Raw genomic sequence first — 26,591 nt, 5'->3', positions numbered from 1 at the left:
AAAGGTTCGGGAGAGTTATAGGAGACGTGGGAGGATACATTTCGAGACTCACCTCAAGGCCAGTACATTAATACCCCAGTACACGCCAATATACTCCCAAGAGTCAGGGAGACAAAGCTACACCGCAGCGAAAAAAGACACAGGTTTTGATCGTGGAGCTGCACCCGCATGGCACCTACTGAGGTCTCCCGGGTCCCGGATGGTTCACCATCCGGGACCCGGGAGACCTCAGTAGGTGCCATACGGGTGCAGCTCCACGATCAAAACCTGTGACTCGAGGAGCGCACTCCTCCCGCTTCCTGAGCAGCGATCACACTCAGCCATAGTGTCTTTTTTTGCTGCGGTGTCCGCAAACTTGCAGACACCTGGTCCACACACCTTAGCGAGTCAAGAGTCAATGTAACCCTGGGTAAAAGAGCAGAGCAAGACACCTCAATACAAGAAATGCTTACAACTATTTTGCAGGAGTTACGAGACTTGAAGGCTTCGCAAGCATTTGAAATTTCACAGCTGCATAATAGGTTAACAAAGATGGAGGAAAGCCCATGTAGTTTACCCAGAAGGGTTACTGAGGTGGAGGTTCGTGTCTCAGCCCTGGAAGACAACATCGTTATTATGCAAAAAGATCTCCAGGTGTTAAATAAGAGCAAGAGCCAGATGGAATTGAAGCTACAAGATTTAGAGAATTACAACAGGAGATCCAATCTGCGCCTGGTGGGTGTAGCGGAGGGTTTGGAAGGAGCGGAAATGGTGAAATGGACTGAATCTCTGTTGAAAACGGTAATACCTGAATTACAAGGAGACCTTACAATTACGAGAGCACATAGGGTACCTGCACATAAACCCGCGAATCCTAAATACCCACGAACCATCCTAATAAACGTTTCTGATTATAGAATTAAAGAGCAAATCTTAAATGTGGCGATATCAAGGAGATCATTCAATACCAATGACATTAAAAGCTTAAAAATCTTTTCTGACATGTCAGCAGCCTCTGCCCATAGACGCAAGGATTTTGTCAAAATGATCGACTCTTTTAAAGCTAAAGGAGCACAGGCGATGATTGTGCAGCAATCCAAATTGAAAGTCATAGCCAAAGGAAAAATGCTTATCTTTACAGAGATACTTGAGGCTCAAAATCTTTTGGACGCTCTCACAGTTGCATAAGAAGGGAAAAAGGAAGAGAAAGATTATGTAATTGTAGGGTATAAGACTGAGTTGTTATAGAAATTTTCTTTTTTTGGGGGGGGGGGGGGGGTGGATGTGAAGTGAATCAGGGGACGCAACAGGATGCAACAAGATGGCATCCAATAGGAAGAGGGAGGAAGAGGAAAGTAAAGTGGGACAGGTTGGGGGCTCTCTTCTTATGGGGAGGGTGAAGCAGCCAGAAAAAGAGAGTTCATAGACAGAAATATTTTTCTTTTTTTTAATAAGTTAAGGAAAAGGATACATAATGTTGCTAGGGAATGATGCTGTCTTGTATAGTTGTCATATTGCACATTGGATATTGCACTTTATTACACTTCAGTGTTTACCTTCCATAATTGATACTGTAGTATATTGTTTTGAGTGGTCTAATAGCTACTTGATTTGCACTTTAATAGCTTTTTGCACAGTTGATACAAATTGTACTGTAGTATGCTGGTTTAGATGCGTGATTTGCACTCTATTGTAGGATTTGCACAATTGTTATATTAGGTATGGTAGGCGTGCGCAATTTGCACAATTCAATGGTCTGCATTTCAGTATATATCTTAGCCCGATATGGTGCTTTGGGAGAAGACATTTAAAAATTTCAAGTGGTTATTTATTTATGCATTTTGCACATTTGCACAAACTGCACTTAGAAATGTTCACTTTCTATAATTGATAGAATCTGTACAGTAGTTTATCGCTCTGAGTGGTCTAATAGTTACCTGATTTGCATTTTAAATAGTTTTTCGTACAATCGATACAAATTCTGTTTCAGTATGCTGGTGTAGATGCGTGATTTGCACTATATTGGATGATATGCACAATTTTAGGTATGGCAGACCTGCGCAATTTGCACAATTTAATGGCCTGTATTTCAGCTTATAATCTAGCTTACTATGGTTCCATTGGGAGAACAGATCTAACGATTAAGCGGTTACTTACTTATGCACCTTGCATATTTGCATAAATCTTATAAGTATATATATCACATATCGCACTTTAGATGAGACCCGCTGGGACGCATGGATAAAACAGGTTACATTATGAATAGGAATAAACTTTCAATTTTATTGTTGAATGTCAATGGCTTAAATAATAGGCGTAAAACTGGTGCTATAGAAAGTTGGTTAAAAAGTCACCACCCAGATGTGATCTTCTTACAAGAGACACATTTCCGAGCTTTAGCAGATGCTAGAAAGATGTTTAAAAACTGGGCGGGTTTTTATTGCTCGGCTGTGTCAGGGACAGCTCAGAGGGGCGTGAGCATTTATTTAGGCAAGCATGTCCAATTTAATGTTGAAGCATCGCATTCAGATACGAGGGGTAGATGGACATTTTTACATGGGAAAATAAATCACACAAGTAGGATACTTGCTACAATCTATGCACCAGTTGTAGATGACCCACTCCCCATTTTGCAGTTAAAACAAGCACTGACAGGTATACCTGGTCAGATTATATGGGGAAGGGACTTTAATTATTTGCAAAACCCTGTGGTTGATTCTACAAAAAAAGATCGAAGGCAAAACAAACCACAAGTATGTACTGCATTGCTGAGTTGTAAGACAGATTTAGATATTTTAGACTACTGGCGACTCAACAATCCGACTAAACGTGAGTACTCTTGCTAGTCAGCAAAGTATGATCCGTCATCAAGGCTTGATTTTTTTCTAACTTCCCATAATTTGGAAGTCAGTAAATATGAGCATATAGTGAATGCCTTCTCAGATCATGCTCTCATTAAGATGGAAACCCATTTAGGGAAGAAAGGTGAACAAGCATCAAGAAGGTGGTATTTTGGGGAGGAGCCTAGCGCGCATCCAAGATGGTCGCGTGAGCACAGGGCTCCCCGGACCCTTGCTGCTCCTCGGAATTTATCCTGAGAATATCCTGATGTGGTTTATGGAATCTGGTAGATGAAGACCGGCTGAGCACGTATCTCTTTTCAGAACTCGAATCGGACCTGGGAATCCTGAGTTGTCGTTGTTCGAACTTTTGGGACCCACCCGACGGAGGTGCCCGGGGCGAAGGTGAACCGTGGAGCCGTGTCGTAATTGAACAACAGCGGCTGCAGTACGGTGCCAGTGGCCGCCCTACCACTTTCGGTTTCACTTTCGGACTTCAGGGGGCTGGCCTGCGAGGGCGCTTGTTGTGGCGGGGTGTTTCCTTGGCCTCTGCACGAGGCCTTGTCTCCACCTGCCACTAGTGTGCCCATCGCCTTGGGTCCCCCCGCACCGCTATCTTGTGGTCCCTGGTGAGGCGCTGGTCTGCGGTGCCGGTGCCCCTACGACTCTTGATCGGCGGTCCCCTTCGTTATCCGTGACCACATGGGGGCAAGGGGGGCCCCGAGGGGCGTAAGACTAAGGCCTCCCTCCGCGGGGGACCGGTCCAGGCCAACAACATGGACCGCTACACTCAGGGCAGAGGGTCCCCTGGAGCGACCGGCCCCCCCCCGGATGCCGCCGGCGGTGGCACGACCGTCTCTCCGGAGCTTTCCCTGCAGGACGTCATGGGCGCCATTGATGGCATCAGGGAAACCATCGCCACGCAATACGAGGCCCTGGCCCGTAAAATCGACACGGTGGCAATCGATGTCACCTTAATTCGGGCAGACCTCTCCAAAACGAACGAGAGGGTTCAGGCTCTCGATGTGCGGACCTCCACCCTTGGTGCGGATGTGTCGGACCTGCAGGCCGCGCTGGGTGACATTAAGGCGGTCAACGACCAGATGGCTCGGCGGCTGGAGGACTTCGAGGGACGGGCCCAACGCAACAACATCCGTGTCATAGGCGTACCGGAGTCCTCTGACGACCGCCCGGTTGACCTCCTGGTCGAGGAACTCATCCTCCAACAGTTGGCCCCTGCAGGCCTAAGCAAGTTCTTTGCCGTGGAGCGGGCCCATCGAGTTCCGGGCGGTCGGCCGCGGCCGGGGCCCCCCCCGAGGCCTATCGTGGCCAAACTGTTCCACTATAGAGACCGAGATGCGATTCTGCAGGCCTCACGGGTCCACGGCCCGGTTCGTCATGAGAACTCATCCATTAACTTTTATCCGGACTTTACCCAACTTGTCCAGAAACAGCGGATGGGATTCCAGGGGGTGAAGCGTCGTCTCCGTGAACTGGGCCTAAAGTACTCTATGCTCTACCCTGCAAAACTCCGAGTGGAACATGAGGATCGGACTGCCTTTTTTGACTCTCCTGTGGCCGTGAGTGACTGGCTGGACTCGCTGCCGGACAGAGGTGGCCGTCCCGGGCCCTCTGCAGGCGCCGAAGGTGACGGGTCCCCTTTGGAGTGACTTTTGGTCCTTGAATCTGCCATTTTGCACTGTTCAGCTGGGTTTTACTTCTTTTGTTCATTTTGTCTCGCTAGGACCTGTGTGGGGGGCGGGCGGGGACGGGTCCCTTTCCTCCTCCGGGGTCTTTTCGTAGAATGGGGTTAGGAGGGCGACAGGCACACTGCAAGTTGGGGGGGTTTTCTGGCCCGCAGGGGTGCAGGGAGTTGGATTTGGGGGGGGGTTGGGGGGGAGGGAGGGGTTGTTTTGCTGTGTTTTTTTTCGTTTGCAGGGCGAGGTACTGATTTTTGTCCAGATTCGGGAACTGTGCTACTGAATGGGGGGCCTTTGATCTATCGGAGGGGATGGGGGGGACGGGTTGAGGCTGATGTCATGGAACGTCAATGGGTTGGGGGACCGTATCAAACGGGGTGTAGTACTGCAGTATTTGCGCCGTCTGACTCCTGATGTGGTGTTTATCCAGGAGACGCATCTGGTTGGTAATGTTTGTCATGCAATGAACAGGGGGGGATACCGCCTCGTGGCCCATTCTGGTTTCACAACTGGTTCCAGGGGGGTGGGCATTCTCCTGCGATCCTCACTTCCGTTGGATATCACTAGGGTAATCTCGGATGACAGAGGGCGCTATGTGTGTCTGACTGGAAGGTGGGAGGGGCAGCCCCTTTCCTTGGTCTCAGTTTACGTCCCCCCGGGCCTCCAGAACTCCACCTTTGCGGACTTGGGTCGAATGCTGCTTGAACTTCCGGATAGTCTTTTGCTTATGGGCGGGGACTTTAATTCGGTGGTTTCGGGTGACCTGGATCGTCACCCACCCAGGGCCCTCCCCGCTGCCCAGGCATGGCTTGGTGGACTGCTGGAGACCTTCGGTCTGGTAGATAGTTGGAGATTAAAGCATCCGAACCAATGTCAGTACACCTTTCACTCCGGGGCGCATGGGAGTCTTTCTAGGTTAGACTATTTCCTTATGCCCGCGGCACAGACTGGTCGGATACGAGAGATTAGGCACCTGGCGCGGGGTATCTCCGATCATTCCCCGCTGTGGTTGCTCTTTGACACCGAGTCGCGGTCTGCAGGGCGGATCGCTCCCATCAACCCGTGGTACCTGCGAGACCCTACGACTCGCGACAGTCTGGTTAAGGCTATTGACCAATACTTCCTTGAAAACGAGGGGTCGGTGTCGTCCGCAAGGTCCCTGTGGGAAGCCTTTAAAACCGTAATCCGCGGACACGCCCTCTCCCAGATAGTGGTGGCTAAGAAGCATAAGAGTGAGGCAGTGGTGAAGCTGGAGACTGACATCTCGGGGCTGGAGTCGGCCTTGGAGACGGGTGTCACTCCGGACGGGCTCCATGCCCTCAGCCTGAAACAGTTTGAATACAGGTCTCTTGTCACTGACGCTGCCAAAACGATGTATAGGGAGCAGCAGGGTCGATTGTATGATGCCGGGGACAAGGCGGGAAAGTTGATTGCGTGGCTGGTTAAGAAGGAGAGAGTGAATCGTGTGGTCCCGGAGCTGCGTGTCTCGGATGGAGTGTGTCTGACTGAGCCTGGCGAGATTGTGGAATGTTTTGCTGACCACCTCCGGGCCGTGTACTCCCCGGTGACTGATAGGGACGAGGAAGACTCTTGCCTTCTGCTGAGGGATATTGCTTTGCCCTGCCTGTCCGTCGAAGACCGTGAGCAGCTGGACGCCCCCTTGTCTGTAGATGAAATTGCATCTGCGATTCGGTCCCTTCGTTCGGGCAAGGCGATGGGTCCCAACGGTCTGCCTATTGAACTATATAAGTTGCGCCCGGATAAACTCGCTCCCTTCCTCCGTCGTATGTTTCAGGAATCCCTTGAGGCAGGCTCCCTTCCTGACGACCAGCGTCTGGCTACGATAGTCGTGATCCCCAAGGACGGTAAGCCACGAGACCGCTGTGCCTCCTATAGGCCTATTTCACTGCTAAACGCAGAGCCTAAAATCCTGGCCAAAGTCCTTGCCAATCGTTTGTTGAGCGTTATCTGCGATCTGATTCATCCTGATCAATGCGGCTTCATCCCTCACCGTAACACCGCTCTTAACTTGCGGCGTCTTCACGGCGCCCTCGCCAGGGCGGCGTACCTCTCCGAACCGGCCGTGCTGGTTTCTTTAGACGCCACGATGGCCTTTGATACCATCGAGTGGCCATTCCTCTGGGCTGTTTTGACCAAATTCGGCTTTGGGGAAGGTTTCTTGGCTGGGTGAAGCTTCTTTACACGGGACCCATGGCTCAGGTGGTGGTTAATGGTCGGGTCTCTCGGCCCTTCGCTCTCGGTAGGGGTACGAGGCAGGGGTGCCCGTTGTCCCCTCTGCTCTTTGCTCTTGCCTTGGAGCCGCTCGCTGCTTGGCTCCGCTGGGAGCCCTCGCTCAGAGGGATTCGGTGGGCCCCGGGCTTCGAGGATCGGGTCTCGTTGTATGCAGACGATATTCTCCTGTATCTCACCTCGCCGCGGCAGTCGCTTAATGTTCTCTTCGATGTTCTGACTTCCTTTGGGAGAAATTCGGGTCTAACGATCAACTGGTCTAAATCCTGTGTCTATCCTATCTCCGGCGACCCTCCTCTCTTGCCGCCTCGGCTTCCGATCCAATTATCTCTGTCCGGCTTTAAATACCTGGGAATATACGTCTCGATGGACCCGGTGGCTCGCTATGAGCAGAATCTCCTGCTTCCACTTCGGCGTTTGAGGGAGGACACGGCTCGGTGGTGTAAGCTGCCCTTGTCCCCGCTGGGTCGGGCAGCGCTGTTTAAAATGATGTCCCTTCCCAGATTCCTCTATGCACTTCAGAACTCCTTCGATGTCATTCCTGTGTCCTACTTTCGGGAGGTGGAGAGCCTGCAGAGGAGACTGGTGTGGGACGGACGGGCTCGTATCGCTCTGGCAAAACTTACTCTCCCCTGGTATGACGGGGGCATCGCGCTTCCCGACATTCGCAGGTATTATTGGGCCTCACAGCTATCGGCCATTAACCATGCCACGTATGCGCCTGGCTTGAATCCGGCGTATGAGATGGATAAATTCCTGCTTCCCGGCGGAAATTATAACAGGGCACTTTACTCCAGCTCGGCTGGACGGACCCTTACGGGCCCTACTAAGATTGCGGTACGGATCTGGAGGGCGGCCAATGCAGCCATGGGCTGGAGTGAGCGATTAACATGTGCTACTCCCCTGTTTGCCTCCGACCGACTGGGAAGCCTCTGGACAACGAAGGGGTTTGAACGTTGGGACACGATTGGTATTAGTAGAGTGGGAGACTTATGGATAAAGGGTGCGGTTAAAACATTCGCGGCGCTCCAGAGCGAATACGAACTTACGGAAAGGGAGTTCTTTCGCTACGCCCAGGTTCGGCATGCCCTGCTCTCGGTTTTTGGGGAGGGGACCAAGATCCCGGCTTCTTCGCCCCTCGAGGACCGCATACTTGATGGTCATGTCCCCGACAGTACTATCTCTTTAATTTATAAAAAACTTATCAATAATCGGGCTGACCTCTTGGTGCGCCTCCGGGAGGCGTGGACGGGGGATGGGGTGGAACTGGACGACGAGGACTGGCAGTCCGCACTGTCGTCCCCCAAGGAAGTGGCCATTCCAGCCCGTCTCCGCCTGGTCCAGCTTAAGATTCTCCACCGGGTGTATGTGACGGGTCCCCGTTTGGTCTCGATGGGATTTTCTGAAGACGGGCTCTGTAAGCGGGGATGTGGGCTCAGTGCCACCTTTCTCCATATCCTTTGGGAGTGCCGCGAGGTGGCTGAATACTGGCGCCGGGTTCATGAGGTCATGGGACAAGTCACCGGGGTTGCGCTGTTGCCAGAGGTGCGTCGCTGTGTCCTGAATGTGTGGGAGCCCAATGATTATAACGCGGCTCAGACTCGGTGGGCGGCCCTGGGGAACATGATTGCCAAGAGAGATATAGCGCAGCTATGGGGTTCCCAGCGGCCTCCCACCGTGTCCGTATGGAAGGAGAACATGGACTGGTGCATGTTCAGGGAGAAGACTGTGTATGTGGCTCGTGGTAAACCGGGGGCATGGGGTAGAATCTGGGGGCAATGGAACGCGTATCGTGGAGGTATCTGTACTCCCCCCCCCTAGTGGACACCGATATTGCTTTGTCCCCCTGACCCTTGATGGTTCCTTGCGACTTTTGGAATAACCGACTATAGACGTTCCTCTCCCGTGACCCCCCCCCCGACCTATCAGTACTCCTTCCTCCTGATAGCTATTTGAAGGTCTGAAGTAGAGTCCCCCGGAGGTAGCCTGACCCACACTTTTTTGTCCTTATGCCTCGCCTTTTGTTTTTATTTGTTATTTATGTTCAACCTATGTATCCTGCTTCCCTAGGACTATCCGGAGCCGTGTACGGGACTGGGCCCCGGGAGTCGACTACTGCCTTAAGTACTGTATGAGCCTTTCTGAATCTAGCGGCCGGCCCCGGTGGTTGTAGGCCCATGCTTGTAATTGATTTATTGTTCAATAAAATTTTCAAAAAAAAAAAAAAAAAAAAGAAGGTGGTATTTTAATAAATTCAATTTAGCAGATGAGCAATGGTGTGCAGATTTAGGGAAGGAGATTGGCTCCTTTTTTTCTATAAAGATTCTGCCCCAATTAACATAATATGGGATGCTTTTAAGGCTACACAGAGAGGCATACTTACCTCAAAAGAGATACCAAAACAAAAAGCTAAGAAGGAGGAAAGAATGGCAATAGAAAATAGTCTAGCCTATGCAAAGCAAGAATACTTCAGAAATAGGACTTCAAATAATAGGCAAGAAGTACTGAATGCAAAAACAAGAATGAGGGAATTTTATTATGACTTAGGGGATAGGGCAAGTAGATTATATCTTCAGACAAGTTATGAAGATAGTGAGTACACAGGAAGACTGCTAGCTTGGCAATCAAAGGAAGAGCAAGTCCGAAACAGAATCGAATATATTCAGGACAAAGCAACTATAACTCGTGTTAATACTACGCCACTAATAGGCGAGGTGTTTCTTAGACATTATAAAGACATATATCAGACATCCCAGCAGGTCTCTTCCTAAATAATTGATGAATTTCTGCGGGAATTGCCAATTCCAACTTTGGAAAATAATTTTAAAGAGCTGCTGCTAGCCGAATTTACGAAGGAAGAATTAGATGTGGTTATCAGCTCTTTGCCCAATTGCAAAGCCACTGGAGAGGATGGCATCCCCACAGAATTTTTTTAAGTATTTTCTACTGTACTCTGCCCCGAATTTTTAAAACTTGCAAATTATTTATTACAAGGGGGCGACCCACCTGCATCTTTTTGTACGGCAGTAGTGGTCAGTATTTTAAAAAAAGATAAAGATAGTGAAAATGTGAACTCTTATAGACCAATAAGCCTTCTAAATACGGATTACAAAATGTTTACTAAACTCCTTGCCAATAGGCTAAATAAAATGGTGGGGTCCCTTATTGTTATTGGGAGGGATCAGTGTGGCTTTGTAGCAGGGAGACAGCTGTATAATAATACAATTTTTTTTATTAGAGGCACTAAATTTTTTTAATATCAATAAGGTTGAGGCGCAGATTTGGTTTTTAGATGCCGAAAAAGCATTCGATCTTGTTTCTTGGAATTGTCTCTTTTCAATTTTAGAAAACTTCGGCTTCCCAAATGAGATTATTTTTTTATTGAAACAACTCTATACAAACTCACAGGCCCAAATTTTAATCAATTCTGTTAATATAGGGACATGCCAAATAAATAGAGGCACCAGACAAGGCTGTCCCCTTTCCCCGATTTTATTTGCTTTATTCATAGACCCATTAGCAATTGCAATCAGGGAAAAAAGAGCCCATACGGTTTCGGTTCAAGGAATGACAAACATAAAATGATATGCTGATGACATTGTTCTCTTCCTGAACCCAAAGATAAATACCCAGATGGAAGTTATGAGAATTTTTGCAGAGTTTGAAAAGATAGGGGGTTATAAAATTAATAAGTCTAAAACATAAACTATATTATGTAATTGTAATGTGAACTCTCTTTTACTAGAATTTAGACAGACATACAATACCCATCCGAAGAGGTATTTAGGAATCTATGTAACTGAGAGAGTAGAAGATCTTTATTCCCTAAATTATATTCCATTGTAAAAAAAGGTACAGTCTCAGTTAAAATGATGGAATCAGCTCCCATTGTCAATCATCGGACGAGTTGCACTAATTAGAATGTCTATTCTTCCGCTTTTTAGGTCGAGGACTACCGGTCTGCCGAAGGCAGAACCGGAAGTCGGAATATTTAATGTTTTCTAGAGTGGCTATTTAGCCCGCCTCTCTTTTTGCTTCTCCTCCATTGGCTGGCTTCCTAAACGGAGGCCAGCCATTGGAGGAGAGAGCCGTCCCTCCAAATAGGCTCCGTCTTTTTCAGATTCGGGGGCGTGTTCCTTGCGGTTCTTTCCACTTTTTAGCCACGCCCTTTTAGAACAGCAGGAACACGCCCCCGAATCCGAAAAAGTTTGGAAGCTCCCATCCGCCATTTTTTATCGATCGTCTGGCCGTGAGGATCTTCTTGCTGTTGTGCACGAGTAAGGTAAGCCATCTTGTTAATTATTATGTTTCATTTCTTGAACACGGTTCCAGAGAGTTTCCAGCAGCCCTTCCAAGTCATGGCATCGAAGGGTCAGGCGGTAAACGAGAGAAGATTCGATGGCTACCAGCCGTCTTGGTAATTTTCTCCACATGTGCTCTCTGTTTTCCTTTGCAGAGCAGTCAGTCCTGCGGCTGAGCGGTGCTGAAATGTGCTGGGAATGGGTGAGCTTGGAAGTAACCTAAGTGGCTGGCAAGGAGTCAGAACTGTCACGCTGCCGCCGCGCTTGGAGAACGAGTGAGACCAATTCCCCCTCCCTGCAGCACCGGCCACCCCCAGCCCAGCTCCCTGCCCCCTCCCTGCAGCCCCACACCCGCAGCCCCTGCTCTGCGATCCAGCCAAGAGATACTGAGACGTTAGGCATGCTTCTTGGAAGTACCTCAAGGTGCATTCTGCAACTCGCCGCCTCTCTCTCCTCTCTCCAGCGTCTCTTTCTCAGTATCAATAACTTTATTCTCCAGTTTGTATTCCCTCCACTCTCTCTCCCTACCTACTTCTTACTCTTCTGCGTGATGTGCGTCTATTTTGTACATTCTCGTACCTTCTACGTACCTCTCGTGTTTTAATATCCCCCACCTCGTTGCTCTCCTTTCCTCCTGTTGACCCTCTTTGCCACGTCTCCCTCTCTTTACTGACTTCTCTCTCTTTAGTAGCCGACTTCCCTTTCTGTCTCCCATTTCACTTATCGCCCCCTCTCCTTCGCTGTCTCTCTTCCTCACTCGCCCCACCTCTCTTTCAGTCTGTTTCTCTTCTGCTTTCTCTTCCTCGACGCCCTCGACTGTTCTCTCCCGTGCTCTCCCCTTCTATATCACAACTAAAAGGCGAGGCTTAAATTGGCCCTTGTCTGTAATCTGAAGTTTAGAGTGTATATATGTCTTCCCTAGGAGGAGCACACGTGACCCAACTGAAAATAGCCATGTATCATGCTTATTCCACAAGGCTCTCGCATGAAAATAACGCAAGTTTATTAAAGGACACTTATTTATCACTCCATATTTTAGAACACTGAAAAAAAGGTGACAAATCGTTTTAGGTGGACAGTGCGCGTCTTCCATGTGACTAGGGCCTGTGAGTCCATAAGGCGAGGTAAGAGTCCACCAGCAGAGGCCAGCAAAGAGCGCTGGATTGCAGAATGGACCTTTAATTGCGATGTATTACGGCTGTGCGTTGCTTGGTTGCGTTTGTCACAGGAACAGACACGCAGTTTGCGCCATTAGTGAGAAACACTGCAAAGGGTCCTTCTCGCACACCGCACTAGGGCGTGAGCATGCACCTCCTGCACAGGAGTCGCACACTTTTTGGAAGTTCTCGGTGCTTGCACGCAGCTGCATCTTTACAGGACGGTTATAAATGGAATGTGAGAAAGATGTGATCACTATCTAGATTGCAGGTGAGGTGCGCAGTGCAGCCTACTGTGGGCCATGACAAGGAGTCGCAGTGGGCGTACGTATATCAGCGCTGCCAAGTGCCAGCATCACCGCATTAAAAATATTTATCACACATTTTATTACAAGATTGGGCTGTATAAATGTGCATCCTGGATTGTCATGTGACGTGCGCCATCCTAAGTTCTGTATCGTGATGGGAGTGCAAGTGTTCAGTGTCTAGATTGCCCCTCCTGCTGCTCTGCTCTCCCTGCCTCGGGGCCGACCTCACCGCACCTCAGGAGCTAGTGGAAGAGGGTCAGCAGGAGGAGGCGTGGCCGTTGCATTTTGAGCCGTCTAGCCTCGGCACTCTTACCTCTGCCTCAGACCATGCACATTTCACGAGTGGTGTTTCAGCTCTCCCCAGCCGCCTTTCAAGTTGTGATGGCAGGCAGTAACTGGACTGGACCGTCATCAGTGCACGGACCAGAATGTGGTGCCATCACTTGGTCACGGACACATGTCCACCCCATTGTGTTCCCTCCAGCTGGCCTGGTCTCATAGACGTGACACTCACTACTAGTTGCTTCCCGTCGGACCCTGGCACAGGAGAGCCCTGGGTCTCTTGGCATTTCCTGCGACACTGTAGGTTAAATTAACTGGGGTTACGAGCTCCGCATAATGGCCTGTGCTGTGACACTGGGAGAGGTAGTGGTGTTCGAGTTAGGGACAGTTCTGCATCGAGATCTCTGCGCAGGTGAAAGGCGGAGCTGCTGAAGCCTGCACAGCTGGCTGTAACTTCTGCTTCCACGGGTGCAGGAGCTGGTGTGGGCAGTGTCCGCAGACCTGCAAACATTCCATTCGCATCCTGCTCTGGGGCGTACCTCTGCACGTTGACTGCTCTCACTGTCCTCAACAGTGTATGTGCAAGATTCACATGCCTTGCGATGCACATTTCACCCGTCCCCTTTCACATTGTGCTCGGGCCACAGTCTTCAGCTTGACCGTTGTGTGTCCTGCTTCAGGCTGCCTTCCGCAGGTAGGTAGTGAGTGACTAGCAGTTGACTGTGTATGCAGAGCTATGCTTGGGGAAGGAAAATCACACAGGGAAAGTGCACATGCTGGCACGGCCACTGTCACTCCTTTGTTCTTCAGGCAAACACAAGTGTTTCTGTCTACATTTGGAATACATCTCTGGCAAACAGGTTGCAAATAAACAAAATTGGAAGTACAATTATTTTATGACTTCAGTATTGCTCTCACTGGTTTCTATTTATGCATTTTATCTTTAGACATGTGTACACGTAATAAAAAATTGCAATTGCATTTTAAAATGTTGAGATTTTTCCCTTGTATAGAAATCCCTTTATTTTCATCCCCACCATCTTTGTCGGCATTTCCACCATGGATGCAGATTTATTTTTGCCCTGGACAAGAGAGAATCTCAGACAGTACCTAGGGTGGAAATGTTTCTTGCAGTTTTGTGGGTGTACATTGACTTTGCAAGGCATCAATGTCTCAGAAATGTCCATACCCTATCCCGAGAAAAGATTTGTGCACAGGTAATATTTCTTCGGATTAAATTATTTGGTGAATGTTAACTAACATTGTGGGAACACAAAACTAGAGCTTACATCCGTAACACACAAGCCATTTGCAAACGTAAATCCAACTTCAGTGTGCAAATGGCTTTGCGAAACAGACCCTTGATTTTTACCCATTTTTGTGCCAAACTGTCATACTCATTTCAGAAAATAGTCACAGAAACATTTACCTTTTAAATTGTGATAGGGAGAAATGGTCTTTCTTCTGTGTTATAAACAAAAGAATCGGGTATAGTGAAACTGTTACAAATAATTATGATGCATAGCCTTATATCGCCACAGAGAATCTTTAAAGGACTGCTACCCTGCCAACTCCCCCCCCCCCCAAAAAAAAATACAACTGTGGCCCACTGTGTGCATCTCCCTTTCTGCTTCTCCATTTTTTTATGTACCTTTCCCCTCATAAGCTGTTAACTATCTTTTGAAGGTCAGCAGAAAGGGACACACTGCCCAGTTTGCTTAGAAGAGGTGACTAGAATGGTAGCATCCTTGACTATTAGCTGTGAGTTACTGCTTTTTACTATGTTAGTACCCTTCCTTTTCTGGTGCATTGCTGCAATTTTAGGAACTTCGTAGAGTTTCTCATTGGTCAAAAGGGTGCAATTTCAGATTTTTATATGTTTCCCTTGTCTTTATGGCTTGATTTTGCTCACAAGAAAGTGTCACTCATAGTTGTTGAAATGTCACTCATAATTACACTGAAATTACGAAAAGGTCACTACATCAGGAGCTATGGTAATCCCGCACAATGTATTGTATTTGTTATCTTGAAGTCGTTTGTGTCTTGTGCGCGCTTTTCGTTGGGAGCTTGTGGAACTGTGGCCCTCTGTTCCCGGCTGCCACATAAATAACTTTAAACTGAAGAGGTCTTGAACGAAGAAGCGCTGTTCTCTGCGAACACTTCAAGAATGTTCTTTGGCGCTATACATGCAGATACGTGAACTCCGATGACGTGCTCTACAATACTGATTAAGTCATCAACAACTACGTGAAAAATCCGTATGGCCATTTAAGTCCACGCTGCAGGTCCCGTTTATATTTATCTTCACCTTAGATAATTTGTGTTTTCCATAACTCTCTCTACCTCACTACTCCACTCTATCTCACTACCTCACTACCTCACAACTTCTCTCTCTCAAAACATCACTACCTCACTCTCTAGCTCACAACCTCACAACTTCACTCTCTCTCACTCACTACCTCAATCACTCTCTATCTCACTACCTCACTGTTTCTATCTCACTAACTCACTTTCACTCTCTCTTTCACTACCTTTCTCTATCTCACTACATCACAACATCACTCTATGCTTATATATCACTACCTCACAACATCCCTCTCCCTCACTACCTCACTCTTTCACTACCTCACTCTCTACCTCACTCTCTCTCACTACCTCACGCTCTATTTCAATACCTCACTCTCTCTATCTCACTACCTCACTCTCTCTCTGCTAATGCAATAGGTATCACATATGCAAAAAAAAGCTAATGCCAATAGAAATGACAATGCCATTTATTTAGGGATACAAAAATGATAAAAAAATAATGAGCAATACCAATAGCTCTACCTATAATATTGCCGAGACCATTGCATTGTAAATGCTTGTTAATTTTCTTTTTAGTGCAGCTCCTTATGTAATACAGACCACTTTTTTTTAAAGAAATAGACAGTATGTTCTCTTCTTTTTTATGGATAAATAAAGTGCCAAGATTAGCCCTTGGCACTTTAAATTATCCTTTTACAAATGGAGGATTATCCCTTCCGAACATTAGAAATTATTATTATGCGACATTTGCACATCTCAGTTTTATATTCTTTTTTTCAGATCCTCAAGAGGTGGATAACTTTTTTATGAATAAGATCCTAAGGAAGTGCAATATAATAGACCCAACGAGAGTGACTAAATATCCTAAAAAAGTCCGTTATAAGACCCTACAATGGTTACTTAAACAAAAAACTCAGCTGTTAGCACACTACAATATTTTAAGAATTAATATCTCAACAAGGCTTTCAAACATATATACGGGGGAAACAGGTCTCTTGGAGAATAATATAATAAGGTTGTGGGAAGAAAATGGGTTTGTTCAAATCCAGGATTTTATCAATGGGAACTGTTGGAAAAACTGGGCGGAAATCGAAATGGGACTTTAACACTCCAATACAATTTTGAAATGGTCATTTATTAAATTGAAATCCATATTGGAAAAACTAGATATGGAAAGTCTGCGTTATAAAACTATCATTAGTGAAGCCCTTAATTCCCCCTCGCAACAGAAAATTAGTAACTGGATTACGATCTTTGAGCACAATAAATCTCTCTCATTATACGAAAAAGTCAGGGATAGATGGAAGAAAAGGGAAGATATGCAGATCCTTAAATCAACCTGGAAAAGGCTTAATAAACTTAATGCAGCCATATTAAGAGGGGCTAACTTCAAACGCATGCAATATTATGCAAAATGGTTGATATATAGGACACCGTCTTTTCTTCATAAAATATACCCGCAAATAGAAGATAAATGTTTTCGTTGTGCAGTGAAAGGAACCTGGACGCATATCATCTGGGAATGCCCAAAAATCCAGAGTTTCTGGGAGGAGATTGAGAAATATCTTAAATTTATAATTGATCCTTGTATTTTGCTTGATAAATCGACAGCGGTTTTGGGCTGCTCTCCTGCTACCTCTGCACATGAGGATGGCTTGTTTGTTGCAGTTTCAATAGCAAGATCTCTAATTCTGCAATTGTGGAGAACAGAGAAGGTACCCACTTTTAATACATGGAGGGTAAAGTTGTCTAGAATACAAGAATTGGAAAAGAAATATGCAATAAGATCAGGAGCTGTAAGAAAATATGAGAAATATTGGAGTGTGTTTGAGATTTAGGATAATATTTTGTAGTGGATATAAAAAGGAAAGAATACATTTCTGGGTATATGTCCGGTTATAGCACTTTGCAGTTTAGATTATGTTGATTCTTTGCACTTTAAATTGTTAGGTTCTTTTTCTGTATTGTAGGAATATTGTGATTGCACTACTGAGTATTTTCTGATATGGATGTTTATCAAACTGTAATACTTTGAACTTTAGATTTATTTAACTTTTCATTTTGCTTTTCAATATTTCGAAAATATGTATATATGATATTATTGTATGATGATTAAGTCTATGAACTCTCAATAAAAATTATTTAAAAAAAAAAAACAGAGAGAAAGTTGATGGGGAAAAAAAGCACACAAGGGAGACAGGTGAAAAACACACACATCTCATGAAGTGCTTGAACAAAAAAAAGCATGCATAGGAAAGAGAGGGATAAAATGCCAATTCTCCATCGGAGGACCAAACACAAGATTGACAAAAAAGCAGTAAAACAATAAACAGTCAAACGAGAGTGATAGGAAAGCCAACCAATGGTAAGCAATGGACAGGCTCCAAGTCCTTGCATTTTCCTGGTAAGTCAACAATAGGTCTTTCACAAATAGGCCCGACCTAAAAAAAGATTTGAGTGAGCACGCACCAGGTGCTATGCAATCCCAGCCTTAGTGTTACAACTGTTCAAAATGTTGAGGACTGCCACCGAGTGGCACGATTGTTTATAGCACAGCAGAAAACAAGGGGCATCCAGTCGGATCCCAGATCTGGCAGTCGTTATAGAGCTTGAACTGGTATCCAGCCTAGACCCGGTGAATTATGCTGCATTATTCCCCATGTAATTTGCCGACACTGGGACACATTCAGCAGAACCTGCACATTTTCTGCTTCCCCTTCAGAGCAGCAAATTGCAATAGTGAGGGGGTCTTTGTTATTTTCACTTTAGGTAGGCCCAAAACAAAGGCCTCATTTAAAAGGCCATCAGCTGGCCACCATCCAGGCTGTGAGGTAGCTGGAGCCTGTAACCTGGATGCCAATGCAATGGAGGAAAACAAAGGTACACAGCTTGGAATCACCTTACAAGTACTTAGGAGAAAAAATGATTTATAGGCAGGTTTTTGACTTTGTTCAACCCCTTTATTAGGTCTCGCCTGGTGTAAGACTGCGCAGACATGCGCAGTCTCGCTGGCGATTTTTAATGTTTTGGTTAGATTTCTCTAGTGGGCTTTAAGCCCCTCCCCTCCTTTCCATTGTCTGGCGTCACCGTTTATGCTAAACGGTGGCCGGCCATTGGAAAGGAGCGTCTTGTGACGTACACTTTTCGCTTTTAGAGCCGTCCCAGTTGGACTGGCTGCCCCGACTTACTGCTGGCGTAAAAGGTTTTCTTATCTTTATGGGGCCAAACACATGGCCCCATAAAGATAAGAAACCAGTCATGCGAGTCAGTCCAACTGGGACGGCTCGCGAGCCAGTCCAACTGGGACGGCTCTAAAAGAGGAAAGAGGAAAAACAACGTAATTGCGAGCGCTTGTTCACTTCTCCTCGAAAGTTACCTCCTCCTCGCGCCCCATCTTCGTCACATCTGAAACAAAACAGCCTACAGCGACATTACTTTTAACTGGCAGAAACATAAACCTACCATCGTCACGGTAGCATGGCGCAAACGCAGATCAATTTGTACTCGGAAACACAAGGCCGACAATCAGCGTGCGAGAGGTAGCATGTAACGCCTTGCCCCGGGAGCTGATCAATTGGCCTACCACCTAAGATGATTGCCTACCAGATAGGACATTTATATGACATGCACGGTCTAGTGTTTCTCAATCCCTAAAGATAAGTTGTTGTTTGTGGCGCGCATGCGTGCGGTGGATCGGGGGCGCTGACGAGCCGCGCCGTGTTTTAAACTTTTGGATTGTGGTCTCAGCCTCTCTTCCCACTGCCACCATGAATACTGCCCTGTCCCGAGCCAACTCTCTCTTCGCTTTCTCCCTGAGCGTCATGGCCGCCCTCACCTTCGGCTGCTTCATCACTACTGCTTTCAAAGAGAGGGTCGTACCGGTGGACATCCACGTATCCCGGGTCATGTTGTGAGTACCATTTCCTAGGTGAATCCTGGAGTAAAGGGTAGCTAGCTATTAAGCCCTTTTCACCTCCTGCACAAGCATCACCACTCTCCCCTTGCTTCCATTCATGACAGTCACATTAAACTTCTCACACAAGCTTATTGGCATAAACTGAAAGTATTGACAGCTAACAGAGGCGATCACTACCCTGTATTTCTACCGCCAGTCTTTCTTTCGACCTCGTACTGCGGTCTTTAAGATCACTGTGCAGTATATTTCTACAATTGTATAGGTTTTTAGATAGAGGTGTTAAGTGACTGCGAAAGCCCCTTCCATTAGGCCTCGCCTTTTATTAAGTTAAAGCCATTTGTGTTGCTATATAATACCATCAGCAAAGCAAATGATTTTTAACTTAATAAAAGGCGAGGCCTATTGCATTTTCAATGCTTGTGTAATATGCATGCACAGTAAGGATGTCAGAAGATTTTTTGTCTGAATGAATTTTTACACACAACACTTTAAATGGCAAATATTTTTAAAATATTTTAAAGCACTGCTTATCCCATTGTAGGATGTCAGATCGCTTTACATCACAGACAATACATCTTTCAAGTGTCTAAATCAATGTACAAGGTATGCTACATTACACAGTGAGGATTATAATATATTACCCATGCTGGTAGGCATAATATTTTAGGAGTGCATGGTAAGAAGAAAAACAGTCAGGATTTACAACACAATTCTGTGGTTGGGACTGTCTGTACAAACAATACTTTATTACTACCCAACGAAGGCCTTCTCAGAACACACAGAAAAACAACAAGGATCTAAATCATTGCCTTGCAGTTTGCATGCAGCTCCTTGAAGCTGATTCATTACTATACTAGAAAGAATGCAATTTATGAACTGCAAGTCGCAAAAGGACCTCTGTGTCAAAAGCAAGTAACCTGCTTACCTATCAACTTAAGAAATCTGTGATCTACATGGTGTGTGATGTGCTTTCAACACAAGTATATCAACCCCCTTATTCTATTTTATGTCAAACCTGACTAGACCAAATAATCTTTCCAGGAAGTGAATTAACCCCTAGTTATCTTACTCTAATTATTATACCCATACTATAATTATTATACCCATAAAAATAGCAGGCAAATAAAGATATCTGCAGTCAGTGTCTTAACTCTTTATTATATTTTTAATGCTGCCTCTTTGCGAACAATTAAGCCACAGCAGATTCACTATCACATTTGTCGTTGTTGCCAATCTCTTTGTAGCGGTTTAAAAATAATAAATCTATAAGTTGACTGTTAGACGCCTCCCCTCGTTAGTTCATCCCCTTTCACCTTCCACACCTTGAACCCCCAATTTATGGGTTCCCGTAGTACATATTTTCCAATTAAAGCACTTAGTTACAGATGTACCTACCACTTGGGCCGGCTGTAGGGCGGTGCGATCGGTGCCACCGCACCAGGCGCTGACTTGGGGTGGGGGGCATAATTTTTTCCAAGTATATTATCATTTTAAAAGCACTTGCTGCAGCGTTCCTGGCCTCCAGACATTTTCAGGCATCAATTAAAATGTCAAGGTAACGCCGGTGATTAATCTCCTTCCTAGAAAGAGACCGGAGGTTTGTCTAGTGGAAGTTTTGACTCGTCCTAAGATTGAGCAGGGGGTTAAAATGCCTGCTGCTAAGAACGTGTACCATGCAGATAAAGCGCATATAATGTAAATAGGTCAGTGGTCACTGCTTCTGTAAGAAAGTTCCTTTTGTTACTTGTCGTTTATAAGTCAAAATTCTAATATAGAACATTAAGCTATTAACTGTCCGCAAAGAGCTGCATGCAAACTGCAAGGTATATGATAGACCTATATGTTTTTTGGGCCAGTCTTTCATTATCCTAATCTAGCCAAAAGGGTTCATTTGGCTAGAAAACAATTCTAATTATTAAGGAGAGCTCCTAACAATGATGTTTTGTTTTACATTCTGCGCTTTACCAGAATAAGGACTCTTAAATTATATTGCCTACCAGTATCGATGACATGTCGCTCCTACACTACACCTTGTAGTAATGTCTGATGTAACATTTCCTATACACTGATTTACACACATATGATTGTCTCTGTGCAATGTGTGTGTGATGTGTGTGATGTAAAGTGCTCTGACACCTTACATTGGCATGAGTGGTGCTATAATCTGAGAGACGGCGGTTATGAAGACTTGAGGGTGCATTGTTAAAGGGTGCTAGTGAGGGAATCCGTGGCAGAGGTGGTCATTGGAGAGGCGGGGGGCAACAGACACTGTCACACAGGGCGCCGCCAGAGTTAAGGCCGGCCCTGCCTACCACCAGGCCCGAACAAATTAACATTGAGCATAGCTGCTAAGTTTCCCAGGTCCGTGCGTTGTGTGCTGTGCCAGCCCAGGTCTTTGAAATTTGGGACTTGTCGCCTTGTTTTACAATGCAATTAACAAGACCAAAAGTCCCAGATTTCAAAGAAATCTCGACTGGAGCAGCGCATCACTCGTCGACCTGGGAAACTTAGCAGGGCATACCGAACCCTGCTCCTTAACAAGCAAACAACGGCTGCCAAACCAGGTTCAAAAAGCATATTCTATTATTCAGCATTCACGTTGTTCTGTCCCGACTTCCACTAGGATCAGCTGTCTGCTCGCAATGCCCTATACCAACACCACCTCTGGCCCACTCCCCGAAGATACACATGCCCTCCTCCCATGTGAAGCTTATTCAACCCCTGTTCACGGTTTAGAACCCCACGTGCCCTGTCACCTTGGTATCCACATCAGCCAGACAGTCCCTGCGGAACTGATCGAACAGGCCTTGGCTCTTGAGGCGGTTTACGATCTGCGCCACCAACTTCGGGTCCCCAGGCTGCGGGTTAGCCATGGCGGCGAACTGCGCCGTTTAAAGACTGGGCATGGCAGAGTAAGAAAGCTGCGCTGTCTTCCCTACTAACAGCCTCGAAAGTCCTCAAACCCTAAAGCTGTCAGCGCTGCGAAAAGCAACCCCCTGACCCGGAATCCGAATGTGATTGTTGACAAACAACGACTACTCACTTCCGCCTAGACGCCTTCCCTGAGACAGTAGCTGAAGAAACGCAGCGACCCCTACCGATAAAAAGCATGTTCGACGCACATAGGCTGGCTATCACATGCTCCGTGCGTCCATCGTAACACCACTTCCCAACAGCCCGAACCCGCCCCCCCCCCCGGTTTTGGAACAGTCTGCGCATGTGTACTTAGCTCCAGGGACCAGGACTAGAGAGTAGCGTACAATGGGTAGCAACGAAGAGAAAGAAGGACCGAAGGGGCGGTGTACTTAACTCCAGGGACCAGGGCTAGAGAGTAGCGTACAATGGGTAGCAACGAAGAGAAAGAAGGACCGAAGGGGCGAGGGTTTGTTGCGAAACGGTTGGGGAGGGAGAAAGATATGAAACAAAAAGAACGCTAATCAGAAACACACACTCTACAACCAGGGCGCATGTCCTAAACAAGCATTTTAATGCAATCGTTTAGAACTATTGGCGTGGCGTGTTGCACATGACGATGGGGCATATTATCAAGCCAAGCGATAAAATTATCGCCAATAGAAGCCCATGTTAAATGTCCTTCACATCTAACATGGGCTTCAATTAGAATTCCATAGAGCATATTATCAAGCCCATCATCGCCGTTTTAGCGGTGATAATTTTATCGCCTGTCTTGATAATATGCCCCTAAGTGATTTGCCCAGGATCACTAGATGTGGACGCGACCCCGAGGTTCGAACCTTGGTATCCAGCACTAAAGTCGGCAATCTAGCCGGCAGACTGTAAAGAACTCCCGGAGGCTGCAGAAGGATATGGGTTAGAGTTCTTTATTAACTTTGCCAACACAGGCTCGGACAGAAACATGGAGCGTAACTGACGCAACTGCTGCAAGGTCATCAGCTGTCAACTGTCAATCTGGGACGGTTGGCAGCTGGTGAGAGATCAGACAGAACGGTGTCCGCGCAGGGACACATAGGCGCAATGCAGTAACGGTGTCCTCGCAGGGACAGAAGCATGTCAATCACAACACCCCCCCCCCCCTTTAGAGGAGAGAGAACTGAAAGGGAGAGAGAGAGAAAGAAAGAACAATAAATATGGGGTTTCCAAACAAAATGCATGCAGTAGCAATTACTCAAAAATGTAGTCAGAAAGTTTAACTGGTGGTACGATGAGCCTTCCGGTCCGGCTCCTGCTGATAGGCAAAGGAGCGTCATGTAAAGGTATAGAAGGCAACTGTCTCTACCTGGCAAACCTAGGTCTTGTGGACTGTGAACTGGTTCAGAAGTGGGCTGCGTGATATTGCTGTGAGCCATGGCGTGGGGTGTAGGAAACTCATAGTCAGAATCAAAGTCTGATGCGCTATGGTGTGTTACGCTACGTTTGATGTTTTCGGGTCACTCACTTGTATGTTCGGTGGGCAAGGTAACTTTTGGATTCCCAGTGGGTTTTCTGTAAGCAGAGAGGGCGGAGAAGTGCCACACCCTACCATCGCTCAACAGTGCGGAATTGCAGTACACCTTACGCACTGATAGGGGTGAGGTGTATCTGTCTTGGCCCTTCCCTATGTGAACACTTCTTTTGACCTTGACAGTGTCCCCAATCTTTAGCTCTACTTGTTTACACCCGTGCTTGTTGTCGTATTTTTCTTTGCAATTTGTCTGTGCACGGACTAGCCTTTCTCTGACAAGATGGGAGGACCAGTGTACTCTCTTGGATGCCTTGACCCAACCCACATTGTCCTTGGTCAATGGAGTCCTTCCCCGCATGAGCTCGAATGGGCTGTGTCCTGTGGTTTCGCTGGCTGTGATGCGGTAAGCCCACAGTGTTTTTAGTGTCTCCAGTTTCCAGCTTAGGCTGTTGCTGTTAGCTATCTGGACAATTCCTTTGATTACTCTGTTGAATCGTTCAACAGCACCATTGCCCGCTGGGTGATAAACTGATGTGGTTTTTCTGTACTATTTGGTGCCTTTGTATGTAACTCTTGAATGTTTCGGACATGAATTGTGCCCCGTTGTCACTGACAACTTGTTTGGGAAGACCCTCCCGTGCAAACACTTCATCAAGGAACTTGACTACACTATGTGCGCCTGGCGTTTTCACAAATTTAAGTTCAGGCCATTTGGTGTAATGATCAATGATGACTAATACATATCACTGTTCTAGATTCTCAGGTATGGGACCCATAATGTCCACACCTATTCTCTCCCATGGCATAGTTGGGCATGGGATAGGGTGCAAGGGGGGTCTGAATGTTACCTGTGTCTTATCTGAGTGAATGCAGAGGTTGCAATTCCTGACCATTCTCTCCACCTCTAAGCTAATACCTGGCCACCAGTAATTGTTTTTGACCCTTTTTTTCATTTTTGAAATACCTAAATGTCCTTCATGACACAAACTTAGTATCCTCATTCTGAGGCTTTTGGGGGGTACCACCCTACCACTCCTTAATAAAAATCCATTCTCCAGTGACAATTCATCTTTCACCTCCCAGTAGTGTCGTAGAGGTTCTGGTAATTGGCCTTTGCATGTCCATCCCTCTTTTATCATTTTTAAAACTTGACTTAAAATGCTGTCTTTGTTTTGCTCCGTGAGCCATTCATCATTTGATATGCCTTTGAACTGTTCTAGTACATTGGCTATGCTTGTTTCCTCTGTTTCTGAGATGAGGTCCTTGTCTGTATCCTCCTCAAAAAGTCTGCCACTACATTCCTCACCCCCGGAACGTATTGAATGTTGTACTGAAAATCAAAAAAACGCACGGATAGCCTGGCCAATCTGGGTGACACATTGTACAACCCCTTTGTAGTAAACACCTTGGTAAGGGGCTTGTGATCTGTGCATATCGTGACATTACTGCCCCAAACGAACTGCCTAAAATGTTCTAAGGCCCACACGCACGCTAGTGCTTCACGCTCAATGACTGAGAAATTCCCCTCAGCAGGGGTAAGCGAACGTGAAGCAAAAGCTATGGTGTATTCCACACCCTTGGTATCTTTTTGTATGAGTACAGCGCCCAAACCCTTTGCACTTGCGTCTGTAGTAACAAAGTTGCTTAGTGATGGATCGAAACCTTGCAGAGGTAAGGCAGCGCACATTTCGTTCTTGAGGGTCAGAAAGGTTTTGTCGCACTCTTACGTCCATTCAAACTTGTTCCGAAGTTTGAGCAGTTGTCTTAAATCATATGTTTTATGTGAAAAGTTTCTAATGAACTTAGCGTAGAATTCCAACATTCCCAGGAAGGACCGCAACTCATCCTTGTTTTTTGGAACCGGAGAGTCTGTTATGGCTTGGAGGAGTTCTCTTTTCGGGCTGATGCCGTCACCAGTTATCTTGTGTCCCAGATAGTTGACTGAGTTGCTTGCAAACTTTAGGGTGCTCGGCAGTTAAACCCTTTTCATCCAAGATCTCCAACACCTGTTTGACCTTGTCGTCATGCTCTTCCCTAGTCTTTCCCATCACAAGGATGTCGTCCTGGAAAAGTAGTATGCCTGAAATTCCATTAAAAATGTTGTGCATCAGCCTCTGGAACATCGCGGCTGCCGATGCCAGACCGAATGGTACTCTAGTAAATCGGAAACACCTGAAAGGTGTTACGAAAGTGGTTAGCTTCTTGCTTTCGCGATGCAAAGGGACCTGGTGGTAGGCTGACTTCAAGTCGATTGTTGAAAACCACTTTATGCCTTTGGTTTTTGCTTACATTTCACTTATCTTGAGAAGGGGGAATTGTTCCACCACAATGTTGTTGTTGAGGTCCCGTAGGTCCACACATAATCTCAATTTTCCATTGGGTCGTTTCGCGACTGCAAGAGGGGCGACCCACTCAGAAGCTTCCACTCTACCTATTATTCTGTCTGCTAAGAGTTTTTCAAGTTGAGCTTTTACCTCATCTCTTATGGCGAATGGAAGATTCCTGGCTGTGTGTACAACTGGTGTTGTTATTGGTTTGACCTTGATTTTATGCTGGTAACCTTTTAGGATCCCCACTTTTCCACTAAATACTTTTGGAAATTTGTCTAGTAAAGACTTTGCATCGTCTTCATCTCCTGCTATGCTTAATACAGGGTCTGCTAGGGTCCAGGATAATTCCAAGATTGCCTTGGTCCATCCACCCTAGTACAGATGGTCCCACTTTGGAAACGTAAAGTTTACCGTCAGACTCACGGCCTTTGAATACAAAATTAAGTTCCCTGTATCCGCACACATCGATTGGTTCACCAGTGAATGACCGGATTATGATGTCTGCCTTTTCAAGTTGCTCACCTATGATGGGTTTGAACTTCTCCTCCCACACCTTTCTGTTGACAATTGTATATGGTGAGCCTGAATCTGCAACAATGTTGATATCTACACCTCCAATTGTCATGCTGCAGATTGGTTTTCTAGTTTTTGTTGTACATGAAGAACCATCACTGTCGACTTGCTCTTCAATGTTTAGTATAAACATGTTGATATCGTCTTCATCAGACATGTCTTGGATATCTGCTTCAACTGCTTCCACCATCTTTACAGAACGAGAGTTACGTCTTCTGCATGCTT

The 26,591-nt window shown here is 46.3% G+C and overlaps 1 protein-coding gene across 2 annotated transcripts in view; it reads right to left on the bottom strand.

The window, feature by feature from the left end:
* Window positions 1-22,167, bottom strand: part of BOD1L1 (biorientation of chromosomes in cell division 1 like 1) — a 338,666-nt gene extending 316,499 nt beyond the window's left edge. The window contains exon 1 of one of the 2 annotated variants that reach the window (XM_085642404.1): window positions 22,084-22,167. Coding sequence is in view for 1 of the 2 variants with exons in the window: in XM_085642402.1 (XP_085498528.1) it covers window positions 21,797-21,913 (117 nt within the window). In the remaining variant the exon portion in view is untranslated. The other variant, XM_085642402.1, reaches the window with a different exon arrangement.
* Window positions 22,168-26,591: the final 4,424 nt, after the last annotated feature.

This window comes from Triturus cristatus, chromosome 2_2, assembly GCF_964204655.1.
Source record: "Triturus cristatus chromosome 2_2, aTriCri1.1, whole genome shotgun sequence".
Lineage (NCBI taxonomy): Eukaryota > Metazoa > Chordata > Amphibia > Caudata > Salamandridae > Triturus > Triturus cristatus.
Note: the sequence above shows the minus strand (reverse complement) of the source record. Positions and strands in the feature narration are given on the sequence as shown.